Genomic DNA, 12669 nt, shown 5'->3' with positions numbered 1-12669 from the left:
AGGCGGCTCCATCATCTTCTATCTTCATCCGGAGCAAAGGCGGCGCAGAGCGGAGGTGCGGAGCGGTTCCAAAAAATAATTGGAAGGTACCGCATTCAAATTGGGGTATCTTGCATTCAATTTTTAGTGTACGACAGAGATCGGATGAAGAGGAGCCTCCTTTACTGTTAGGGGGGCTTAGTATTTTTTAGATGTTAAAATGCTGTTTAACTTAGGGCAATGCCCTACAAAATGCCCTTTTAAGGGCTATTGGTAGATTAGTTTAGCTTAGGGGGTGTTTTTATTTTGGGGGGTTCTTCAATCCGATTGGCTGATTAAATCAACCAATCGGATTTTTCCTACCTTAATTCCGATTGGCTGATAGAATCCTATCAGCCAATCGGAATATGAGGGATGCCATCTTGGATGACATCATTTAAAGGAACCTTCATTCGGCGTTAGGACATCGGAAGAAGAGGATGGCTCCGCGTCGGCTGGATAGAAGATGGCTCCGCTCCGGAAGGATGAAGATAGAAAATGCCTCCTGGATGAAGATGTCTGCCGGTCCGGATGTCCTCTTCTGCCCAGATAGGATGAAGACTTCTGCCGGTCCGGATGTCCTCTTCTGTCCTATCGGTGGCCGGCTGGCTGAAGACGGCTCAAGGTAGGGTGATCTTCGGGGGGGTAGTGTTAGGTTTTTTTAAGGGGGGATCGGGTGGGTTTTAGAGTAGGGGTGTGTGGGTGGTGGGTTGTAATGTTGGGGGGGGATTGTATTTTTTTTTACAGGTAAAAGAGCTGATTACTTTGGGGCAATGCCCCGCAAAAAGCCCTTTTAAGGGCTGGTAAAAGAGCTGATTACTTTGTAATTTAGTTTAGGGTAGGGAATTTTATTATTTTGGGGTGCTTTTTTATTTTATTAGGGGGCTTAGATTAGGTTTAATTAGATTAAAATTCTTGTAATATTTTTTATTTTTTGTAATTTAGTGGGGGGGTTTTTTGTATTATAGTTTAGTTTTATTTAATTGTATTTTAGTTTAGATAATTTTAGTTAATTTATTTAATTAATTTATTGATAGTGTAGTGTTAGGTGTATTTGTAACTTAGGTTAGGATTTATTTTACAGGTAATTTTGTAATTATTTAAACTAGGTAGCTATTAAATAGTTAATAACTATTTAATAGCTATTGTACCTAGTTAAAATAAATACAAAGTTGCCTGTAAAATAAATATAAATCCTAAAATAGCTACAATGTAACTATTAGTTATATTGTAGCTATATTAGGGTTTATTTTATAGATAAGTATTTTGTTTTAAATAGGATTAATTTATTTAATTATAGTAATTTTAGTTCGTTTTATTTAAATTATATTTAATTTAGGGGGGTGTTAGGGTTAGACTTAGGTTTAGGGGTTAATAACTTTATTATAGTAGTGACGACGTTGGGGGCGGGAGATTAGAGGTTAATAATTGTAGGTAGGTGGCGGCGATGTTAGGGAGGGCAGATTAGGGGTTAATAAAATTTATTATAGTGTTTGCGAGGCGGGAGTGCAGCGGTTTAGGGGTTAATACATTTATTATAGTGGCGGCGATGTCCGGTCGGCAGATTAGGGGTTAATAAATTTAGATAGGTGGCGGCGACGTTGGGGGGGGGACAGATTAGGGGTTAATAAATATAATATAGGTGTCGGCGATGTTAGGGCAGCAGATTAGGGGTTCATAGTTATAATGTAGGTTGCGGCGGTGTCCGGAGCCGCAGATTAGGGGTTAATAAGTGTAAGGTTAGGGGTATTTAGACTCGGGGTTCATGTTAGGGTGTAGACTTAGAAAGTGTTTCCCCATGAAAACAATGGGGCTGCGTTAGGAGCTGAACGCTGCTTTTTTGCAGGTGTTAGGTTTTTTTTCAGCCAGCTCAGCCCCATTGTATCCTATGGCGAAATCGTGCACGAGCACGTTTTTCCAGTTTACCACTACCGTAAGCAACGCTGGTATTGAGGGTTGAAGTAGAGTTAAATTTGGCTCAACGCTCAATTTTCTGAGGCTAACGCAGCCATTCAGAAAACTCGTAATACCAGCGTTGGCTTAAGGGTGTGCTGGAAAAAAAAGGCTCGTTAGCAAAGCAAGTCTTTACCGACAAAACTCCAAATCTAGGCGTTTGTTTCCTAACATATTGCTGCCCTAATTATGGAAAGCCAGAGTTTATTACTCTCAGCTAGATTACAAGTTTTGTGTTATGAATGAAAAAGCAGCGTTATGCTTCATAACACTGCTTTTTCCTTACCGCTGCTATTACAAGTCTTGCAGGTATAGCTGTACCGCACACTTTTTTGGCCGTCACGCAACGTCAGTACCGCACTTTTAAAAAAGTCCTTTTTCAATGGGACTCCCATAGCGCCCGTATTACGAGTTTGCCTGGGAGGCCAAAAAGTTAGCAGTACAGCCTATACCGACAAGATTCGTAACGCCATCTAAAGTCAGTAGTTATGAGTTTTATGTTACAAAGCTGTAGCATAAAGCTCATAACTAAAGTGTTAAAAAGTACACTAACACCCATAAACTACCTATTAACCCCTAAACTGAGGCCCTCCCACATCACACACACTAAAACAAGTTTATTAACCCCTAATCTGCCGCTCCGGACATCGGCGCCACTTAAAAAAAATATTAACCCCTATTCCGCCGCTCCCCAACATCGTTGACACTATAATAAAATGATTAACCCCTAAGCTGCCGCCCTCCCACATAAAACACACTATTTAAAATAACTAACCCCTAATCTGCCGTCCGCCCACTCCGCCGCTATAATAAACCTATTAACCCCTAAACCTTACCCTAACACCCCCTAACTTAAATATAATTAAAATAAATCTAAATCTAAATAAACCCTATTATTATTACCTAATAATTCTTAGCGACCCAGCCATAACGCAAAACTCGTTATCTGGCTGTCTGATTTTTCTTTTTTTCTACAGTTCTCTGTGAGGAGTATGTGTCCTTTCATACCTTGTAAGCTGTCGTCCTGCCTGACAGCTGGATGAGAAGAGAATCGTACTTTTGATAAATATGACGTTTGTTAATGTATCAGAGGACAAACAGCATAGAACTAATCCTTTCTGTGTTCAGTAGACATGCCCTTTTATTGTCTAGCAACATCCCTTTGATTCCTATGGCATTCGTATGCTCGAAGGTAGCGGATTGAAAAATAGGTTCACTGCGTCAATCAAGACGCAAGCGTACCAGTTGATGTTTCATTAATTTTAATTTGGTCAAATAGAGTCATATAAAAAGGCGAGTTACCAATAGTACGCTCAAATAACACGAGCAATGATTTGCATCAAAATAATCTCCCTGGAGCAAATGTTACAGCGAACTTGCCTACATTTTACTATTTTGATGCATTGTTAACTTCGGCTTATCAATTTTGTGCTTTATTTGACTCCGAATTACATCGTATTCACAGTTGAAGGTTTGAGAAATTGACCCCTTAGAGAGAAAAATGGAAAATTGTAATTTTATTAGTTATTTCTTCTGCTGGCAGTGTTTCTACAATAGCCTGGACGTAGGTCATTATAGGTGGGGATACAACAAGATAAAATAAAGCTATGCTGTACTTATAGGGTTTCGCTTCTTTTCTTTTATAGGTGGGGATACCACAGGCCAAATAAGCTATTTCATATGCTGAAATAATGCTAAAGGTAAATGAATGTCTTCCATCATGCCAGGTGAACAAGGTTAATGTGTAGCTTTTATTTATGCATTCATTATGGGTCACATTGAATAGTTGTATTTTATTTTGAATTAGCAACAAAATACATTTATATCTTTAACTGTGTGAATGTATATTGCTGTTAAATTTGTGCAGCATGTCTTTTTTAATCTTTCTAGTGGGGTTGTCAGGGGGGCACTAGCCCCCCAGCATAATGGCTGCCCCCCATGTGCACCACCAACTTTGATTAGACCTCATTTTCCCCTACTCTGCCCAGGCTCCTCCAGCCCAACGCTGGCCGCACCCATGTCACATTCTGACCTCATCCACAGTCCACCCTGACTCTGGCCCTCTGACCACCCTGACACTCCCCTTATCAATTACAGCCCCACCCACAACAATTGTGGACCTCCATGAAGTGCCCCTCTTATAACTATTGTAGACACAATTAAATTTTGAGTATAGTCTTGAAACTGATTCCTTTATGTGAAATGCAGTTTAAGGTACTCTATCACCTGTGACATGCTAATTTAACTGGTATCATACTAAAAGAAGCTGTATTGAGGACTATAAAAACATCAGTGATTAAGAAAACAATTAAAAAACAAATAAAACAAAAATTCAAAACGTACTTTCCAACAGAACTCAAGAGACATAGAACTAATACTTACGCAAACATTGAGGTAAGGGTGGTTCCCACTGACCATTAGAATTGCACGCTAATGTGCTGGATCCTTCAAGTGAGTAGCCTTGTTCACACTCAAGCATTACAACATAATTGGGGGTGTATGGACCATGAAATCCTGATAATGTTCTCAGATTGGAAACATTTGGTTCTGGACAGTTAACAGCTGTCAATAGGATAAAAAGAAAATACTGTTTTATAAACACTGCTACAGAAATCATAAATACTGATGAATAGATTTTGTGGTGTCTTGTGAGAACCCTTGCAAAACCAACTTGAAGAAACTTTGAAATGGCAGATTTTTAAGTTATAGTGTTAGTATTTCAGGTAGTTTAAAAGGTCATGAAACCCAATCTTTTTTTACTTTCATGATTCATATTGAGCAAACTATTAAAATGTATGTATTATTTGTATTGAACATGTGTGTCTTTCAGTTGACCTTGGAAAGAACCAGGAGGCTGTAAGATGAATAATATAGTTTTTTTTTATTATTATTATTATTATTATTATTATTGGTTATTTGTAGAGCGACAACAGATTATGCAGTGCTATAAACATAGGTGGAATACAAGATAGCAATTATTGAGATCAAATGGTAGAGGGCCCTGCCTAGAGTCGCACTGTTGTAGTCAGCTCTTGTGAAGGTGATCTGCAAGCAGCAGGGCTCTTAGGCTGACATTCTAAGTGGGTTCATGGCAGATAGCAATGGAGGAGAGGAACTGGTATTAGGAAAGGTTAGTGTAGGTTGTATGCATCCCTGCATGCAAGCCTTGGCAAGTTTAAGAAAAGAAAGACCTTTATTATACCATGGTCCACATAAAAGCAACAACGTTTCAGACCTATGCAAGGTCCTTAGTCAAGTCTGCAAGTGTACATACAGAGGCTACCTTTATACCTGTACACAGGTGTAAGTCAACACCCATTAATTAAGCAACATCGCCACCTAGTGAGTTTTATTCAGATTTCTTTTCATAAAGATGTTTCTTGTTTTAAAGTGACAGTGCTAAATGGGTTGTACAGTCAGAATTTAAAACACATCAACTAAAATACATATTGCCACAATATATAAAATTAAAAATAAGAAGTTGCATAACTGAACACACATAAACACAATATTGGATACAGAAAACTGCCAACAACAAATATGGTAAAAATGAGTGCACTTTAATATATAGTACTTTAGTATTATTCAGTGGTGCAGAGTATTCCCTAGGATGGACTATGCATAGAATGTTAACATCTACTTTAGGAGTACTATCAACATATACACTAGGCAAGCAATTATCTAAACAATGAGAAGTCAAAGTCCTTATTTAATCCCCTTGGTTTTAATGTTTGTAATTTATTAATCCAGTACATTTATTTAACCTTGAGCAAATGTTCCCTATCACCCCCTCTTCTTGTAGTATCTATTCTTTCAATAATTTGAAAGCACAATTGGTTGATGTTGTGGCCTGCTTCCAAAAAGTGTGAGGAGACAAGGGCATCCTTGTTATTACATCTTATGTTGAATTTGTGCTCTGTAATTCGCTCTCTGGCTTCTCTGCAGGACTCGCTGATGTAATTTAGGCCACATGGGCATTTGATAAGATTTATGATATACTTAGACCTGCTTGTTAAGTATTGTTTTATTTTATACTTTGTACCTTGTGTAGGGTGATAAAAAAATTCTCCCTTAATCATAGAGTTGCAGTTACTGCAACTCAAACATGGATAGCAGCCAGTTTTGCCTGGACCAATAGTTTTCTGTATACTACCTTTTTTACCCCCTATATCAGCTCAAACTAAATAGTCCTTTATGTTTTTATTTCTCCTATATACTGACATGGTTGGGTTGCAAAAGCACTAACAGACGGATTGAGATCTTTCAAAATGTGCCAGTGTTTTTTTAAGGATTCTATTAATTTTATTGCTCATGTTTAGGTACAAAGATTAACCTCTTAGTTTTGCTATCTGTTTTCTTCTCTTTTTTTCTTTCCTCTGTCTGTGTGGTGATGGCATATTCTTTTTGTTTTTCTACTAAGTGGTTGGGATAACCTCTCTTTTTAAATTGAGTTGCCATTTCTTCTAAACTTTTATTACACTGTTGGGGATCACAAACTATTCTTTTTATTTGTGTAAACTAGCTTTTAGGTAATGCTTTGTACACTTTCGGAGAGTGATAGCTGTCGTATCTTAAGAGGCTTTTTCTATCTTTTGGCTTGATGTATAAATCAGTTTTTAAAAATATATTCTCTTTGTAAACTAATGTATCCAAAAAATTACCTGATGTTTTACTGGCCGTCAAGGTGAATTTTAATCCCAAAATAGAAGTATTAAGATCATCCACAAAAGCTAAATGGCTCTCAATGTCGCCCCCACCACAAGCCAAAAATATCATCTATGTATCTCCACCAGGAGGCACCATAGAGAATGAACAATTTGTGAGTATACACAAAATGCTGCTCACAACTGTTCATAAAGATATTGGCGTATGTAGGGGCGACATTGGAGCCCATAGCAGTTCCTTGTTTCTGTAGAAAAAAGTGTCTGAAAAAAGAAACTAATTTTGATAAAGGATGATCTCAAGTAGTTCTAGAAGAAAGCTAATTTGGTCTTCAGTGTAAATGCCTTCTGATCCCAGATGGGGCACTACAACTAATAAAGGTACCGGAGAGTGCAATACATTGGCGTTTGGGTGACTGCTATCAAGAGCGGACAGTCCAAAAAGTATGCAGCACAATAACACACACCCCATCAACTATGGATATAACTATACCTACCCTATCTGCATTTAATAACACTGACACTGAATATGAGATTGTGGACACTTGCACCAAATGCATTGCAAAACATGGGGATGTGGAACTTTCTTTGATTAATGATAATTTAGTACACAATATTTCCAGTCATCAATTGAGTTCTGATGAATTAACACTATTAAACAAAGGTTTTACTTTTTCTATTTTCACTAATATTGATTTGTTTGATTTGTAAAAAGATTTACAATTTATTTTTAGAAAGATTAAACTTAAAGCATATTTTGTATGAATGAAATGAGCACACTAACGTCCAACACTGGACATAGTACATTTAGCAATCCTAACAAATATGGCATACAGAAAAAAAGCCAATTTACTCCACAAAATATTTCACACAGTATATTCACTTATAAAGCTTTGGTGGAAAAATATGTAGACAGGGCATTATAAAAAAATAAAAATCATGGCATAGTTGCACACAGACACTCATCTAAGCAGGCAAACAGGTACTAGATTCCTTAAATAATAACAATAACATTGTCATCAAGGAAGCCGACAAGGGCGGGGCCATCGTTGTTATGAATAAATCTGACTATACACAAGAAATACTCAATCAGTTGTATAACACTCAAGTTTACCAGAAGCTGGATACAGATCATAGAGATAAAAAAGGGAATTGAATATATAACTATGAAGGTTGTAAAAAGAGGTGTTATTACAGAAAACTTCAGAAATAGTTTATTGGTGAAACATCTAATAAAACATGTTATATATACCCTACTGAAGACATGCAAAAATGTCACTAGACCATCAGGTAGACCAATAGTGGCAGGTATGGGATAAATATTCTCAAAAATAGCCATCTTTTTGGACAAAATTTTACAACCTTCTGTCATTCAAACTACCTCATATTTGATGGATACTGCCAATTTTTTAGAAAAACTGCATAATATGAACTAGAAAGTGTTGAAAGTGGCAGCGCTGTGTAACCTCCAGGGAACCAAGCTGTTTATTAGTCAAATGTCATTACGTCAACCAATGAAGAAATCGTTAGTCCCTCTTTATGCATATCAAGCAGATAACCACTGCACTATCACAATCTTAAGTCCTCTTTCTCCCAATGGAAACACTGAACATATCGCTCTAATAGCATTTAGAAGTCCTGATTCAATAGAGTGATATTGTCTGCTATTTAGGTGTACACATTGCAAGATACAAGGAGGGACAAGTTAGAGGTGCAACATAAACAATACAAAAATTTAATTCACTTGATAAACAAGGTCAAAGCGTGATAAATAGCAAAACCATATCATATAAGTATAAAAAAAAAACAGAAAAACCAGTAAAGTCAAAACAACAAATGTTCACTAATAGGCTGCTATAAAAAGCCTAAAAGTATGATATTATAATCTATAGTAAAGCTTATCATTATCACAAGCAAAATAATAAATGCTGTTCATTAGGGAAAAACAGGACAGGATGTTACATGTTCTTAAACATATAGAATAATTTTCAAAACCTGTATAGAACTATTTTTCTTCAATCCCCACCAACAAACCAATAATAAAAGAAAAACATCTTCAAAAGCTATTAACTGGCTAATAAGGAGAAGAACTTACACAACCTCATTAGTTAACTACTGAGTTTTTATTTTTTTATTTTGGATAATTACGTTTGTTATTTTCTGCAATGTTAGGTTTTTGTTTTCCATTTTTTTTCCAATGGGACTTCCACAGCGCTGGTATTATGAGTTTGCCTGTCCGGCCAAAAAGTAAGCGGTACAGCCTATACCGTCAAGATCCGTACCGTAAACTGAAAGTCAGTAGTTATGGCTTTTATGGTACAAAGCCGTAACATAAAACTCATAACTAAAGTGCTAAAAAGTACACTAACACCCATAAACTAACTATTAACTCCTAAACCAAGGCCCTCCCACATCGCAAACACTAAAATAAAATGATTAACCCCTAATCTGCCGCTCCGGACATTGCCGCCACTATAATAAACATATTAACCCCTAAACCACAGCACTCCCACATCGTAAACACTAGTTAAATATTATTAACCCCTAATCTGCTGTCCCTAACATCGTCACAGCATACATTACTGTTATTAACCCCTAATCTGCTGTCCCTAACATCGCTGCCACTATACTAAAGTTATTCACCCCTAAACCTAACCCTAAGTCTAACCCTAACACCCACAAACTTTAATATAATTAAAATAAATCTAAATAAAAATTACTATCATTAACTAAATAATTCCTATTTAAAACTAAATACTTACCTGTAAAATAAAACCTAAGCTAGCTACAACATAACTAATAGTTACATTATAGCTAACTTAGGTTTTATTTTTATTTCACAGGCAAGTTTGTATTTATTTTAACTAGGTAGATTAGTTAGTAAATAGTTATTAACTATTTACTAGCTACCTAGTTAAAATAAATACAAATTTACCTGTAAAATAAAACCTAACCTGAGTTACACTAACACCTAACCTTACACCTTGAAATGGGCCTTTTGCGCGGCATTGCCCCAAAGAAATCAGCTCTTTTTGCCCCAAAGATCCACTTACAGTTTTTGAAGACCGGACATCCATCCTCAGTGAAGCCGGGAGAAGTCTTCATCCAAGTGGCAAGAAGTGGTCCTCCAGACCGGCAAAAGTCTTAATCCAGACGGCATCTTCTATCTTCATCCTTTAGATGCGGAGCGGCCCTCCATCTTCAAGACATCCGGCAAGGAGCATCCTCTTCTTTCCACAGCTCTTCAAGAATGAATTCTCCTTTAAATGACATCATCCAAGATGGTGTCCCTTGAATTCCGATTGGCTGATAGAATTCTATCAGCCAAACGGAATTAAAGGTGAAAAAATCCTATTGACTGATGCAATCAGCTAAAAGGATTGAGCTTCAATCCTATTGGCTGATTGGACTTCTTGCCGCTTAGATGAAGACTTCTCCCTGCTTCGTTGAGGATGGATGTCCGGTCTTCAAAAACTAAGTGGATGTTCGGGGGTTAGTGTTAGGTTTTTTTAAGGGTTTATTGGGTGGGTTTTATTTTTAGCTTAGGGTTTGGGCAGAAAAAGAGCTAAATGCCCTTTTAAGGGCAATGCCCATACAAATGCCCCTTTCAGGGCAATGGGAAGCTTAGTTTTTTTTAGATAGAATTTTATTTGGGGGGGGGGGTTTGGTTGTGTGGGTGGTGGTTTTTACTGTTGGGTGTTGTTTGCAATGTCCCGCAAAAGGCCCTTTTAAGGGCCATTGGTAGTTTATTGTAGGCTATGTTTTTCTTTATTTTGGGGGGGCATTTTTATTTTGATAGGGCTATTAGATTAGGTGTAATTATTTTAAATATTTGATCATTTATTTTTTATTTTGTGTAATTTAGTGTTTTGTTTTGTCATTTAGTTAATTGTATTTAATTAATGTAATTTATTTAATTGTAGTGTAAGGTTAAGTGTTAGTGTAACTGAGGTTAGGATTTATTTTACAGGTAAATTTGTATTTATTTTAACTAGGTAGCTAGTAAATAGTTAATAACTATTTACTAACTAGTCTACCTAGTAAAAATAAATACAAACTTACCTGTAAAATAAAAATAAATAGCTACAATGTAACTATTAGTTATATTGTAGCTAGCTTAGGGTTTATTTTACAGGTAAGTATTTAGTTTTAAATAGGAATTATTTAGTTAATGATAGTAATTTTTTATTTAGATTTATTTTAATTATATTAAAGTTAGTGGGTGTTAGGGTTAGACTTAGGGTTAGGTTTAGGGGTGAATAACTTTAGTATAGTGGCGGCGACGTTGGGGGTGGCAGATTAGGGGTTAATAAGTGTAATATAGGTGGCGGGGATGTTAGGGGCGGCAGATTAGGGGTTAATAAGTGTAGGTAGGTTGCGGCGGTGTCGGGGCGGCAGATTAGGGGTTAATAAGTGTAATGTAGGTGTCGGCGATGTCGGGGGCAGCAGATTAGGGGTTATGAAAACCTGTAATAGCGGCGCTATAGGGAGGTGAGCGCTGGAAATATCTTGCAATTTAGCACCGAGCCGCTCTTAGCGTGAAACTCGTAATCTAGCCGAATGTTTTTGTAATGTAATTTTTTTTTTTAATGTAATGTTAGGTTGTTTTTTTCTGTAACGTTAGATTTTTTTTATTTTGTGAAGTTTTATGTTTTTATTATTTTCTGTAATGTTAGGTCTGGATGACAAAATCAGCAAGCTCAGGGTCTGTATTGGAACAAGTGTATGCAATTTCCTGTTGCAATAGAAGAGGGGTGCTGGAGATACCGGACAATTGGTTAAAGAAACACAGACATACAAGGATTATGATGGCAACCACCACGAGAACAATCACAAACAACCAATGCAGGAGCACCTCACCAAATAGGGTGGTAAACCAAGCTGTATCCCATTTATCTCTGGGGTGATACCTGATTTTTTCTTGCACTTCTCGTATAGCACCAATGTTAGCAGTAACTTTACCTGAGGTGTCATTAATATGTACACAGCATTGATTACCTATTAATGCGCATATACCCCCCTTTGCAGCTAAAATAAAATTTAAAGCCATACGACTTTGTAAAGCAACCATTTGGATTTGTTCCTGGTTTAGCTTTTCAATACTATCAGTAGTATGATTCAGAACAAAATCTAACAATTTTGCAAGGTCATTATGTTTTTGAGCTAGTCTCATTAACCCATAAAAGTGTAAGACAAATGCACCTGCCTTCTCATTATCTGTGATAAGTATATCTGTAGACTACAGGTGGAGCATCCCTCTGATTTATAATTCTCTCTTCCCCTAATTGATTTGTTCGTCTGATTGCTGGCATAACATTTCCTAGATAACAAGTACCATACCATTAACAGGGAAGGCTTCTATGTGCATATTGGCCACATATCCAGTAGATCCCTCTAGTTAACGTGTATCTCTTGCAATTATTATATTTTTAACTCACAGGCCTGGAAATTAGGGCAAAGAAGATATCATATAAACCCTCCTGTATTAGAGAAAGTTCACTTGTGTTGTTTAACCCTTTATACCATATAAGCGTGTTTGTGTCATTCCACTTGGGATTTAAAGTGTTGTGCATAAGGCAGGTGCTGGACCATTCATCCCCTCTACAGTCCACAGTTACTCATACAGAATAATCATTACAATCCTCATTTCCCCCTACATGCACTGGGTTCCCATGCACTATTATTGCTGTTTCAGACACATAACGTGTCCTATTTATACATATGCCCCCTTCAGTTTGTACGTATGATAATACCAATCTAGGTCCTTCCCTTCCATGTTTAGTTTGGTGATCAATAAGTTTGAGCACCCATTTATCTCCATCTATTTGGCTAAGATTAAAAAAAGTAGTATTTGTGAGAGCAATCCCCATCCATGGAAACCCATTGGTACTATGGGCAGTGTGCCCACAAATCCAACAATTCTCAGGGTGTTCTTTATACCTAGTTTTTAAAGCAAGTTCCTAAAGGAAAGTGTTTTTACTTAAATGCCATTGTGTGTAATCTAATATAGTTTTATTGGTTTCCCAGGTTTATTCTA

General features: G+C 36.9%; 1 protein-coding gene across 3 annotated transcripts in view; it reads right to left on the bottom strand.

The window, feature by feature from the left end:
* The window catches only part of LOC128653410 (complement receptor type 2), a 102172-nt gene that overhangs the window by 56749 nt on the left and 32754 nt on the right, over window positions 1-12669 (bottom strand). For all 3 annotated transcript variants that reach the window (XM_053706674.1, XM_053706675.1, XM_053706673.1), the window contains exon 3: window positions 4354-4533. In XM_053706674.1, the coding sequence (XP_053562649.1) occupies window positions 4354-4533 (180 nt within the window). The remainder of the gene's footprint in view (window positions 1-4353; window positions 4534-12669) is intronic.

The sequence above is a fragment of the Bombina bombina genome, chromosome 3 (assembly GCF_027579735.1).
Source record: "Bombina bombina isolate aBomBom1 chromosome 3, aBomBom1.pri, whole genome shotgun sequence".
In the NCBI taxonomy this organism is placed as follows: Eukaryota; Metazoa; Chordata; class Amphibia; order Anura; family Bombinatoridae; genus Bombina; species Bombina bombina.
This window is presented reverse-complemented; position numbering and strand designations above follow the sequence as displayed.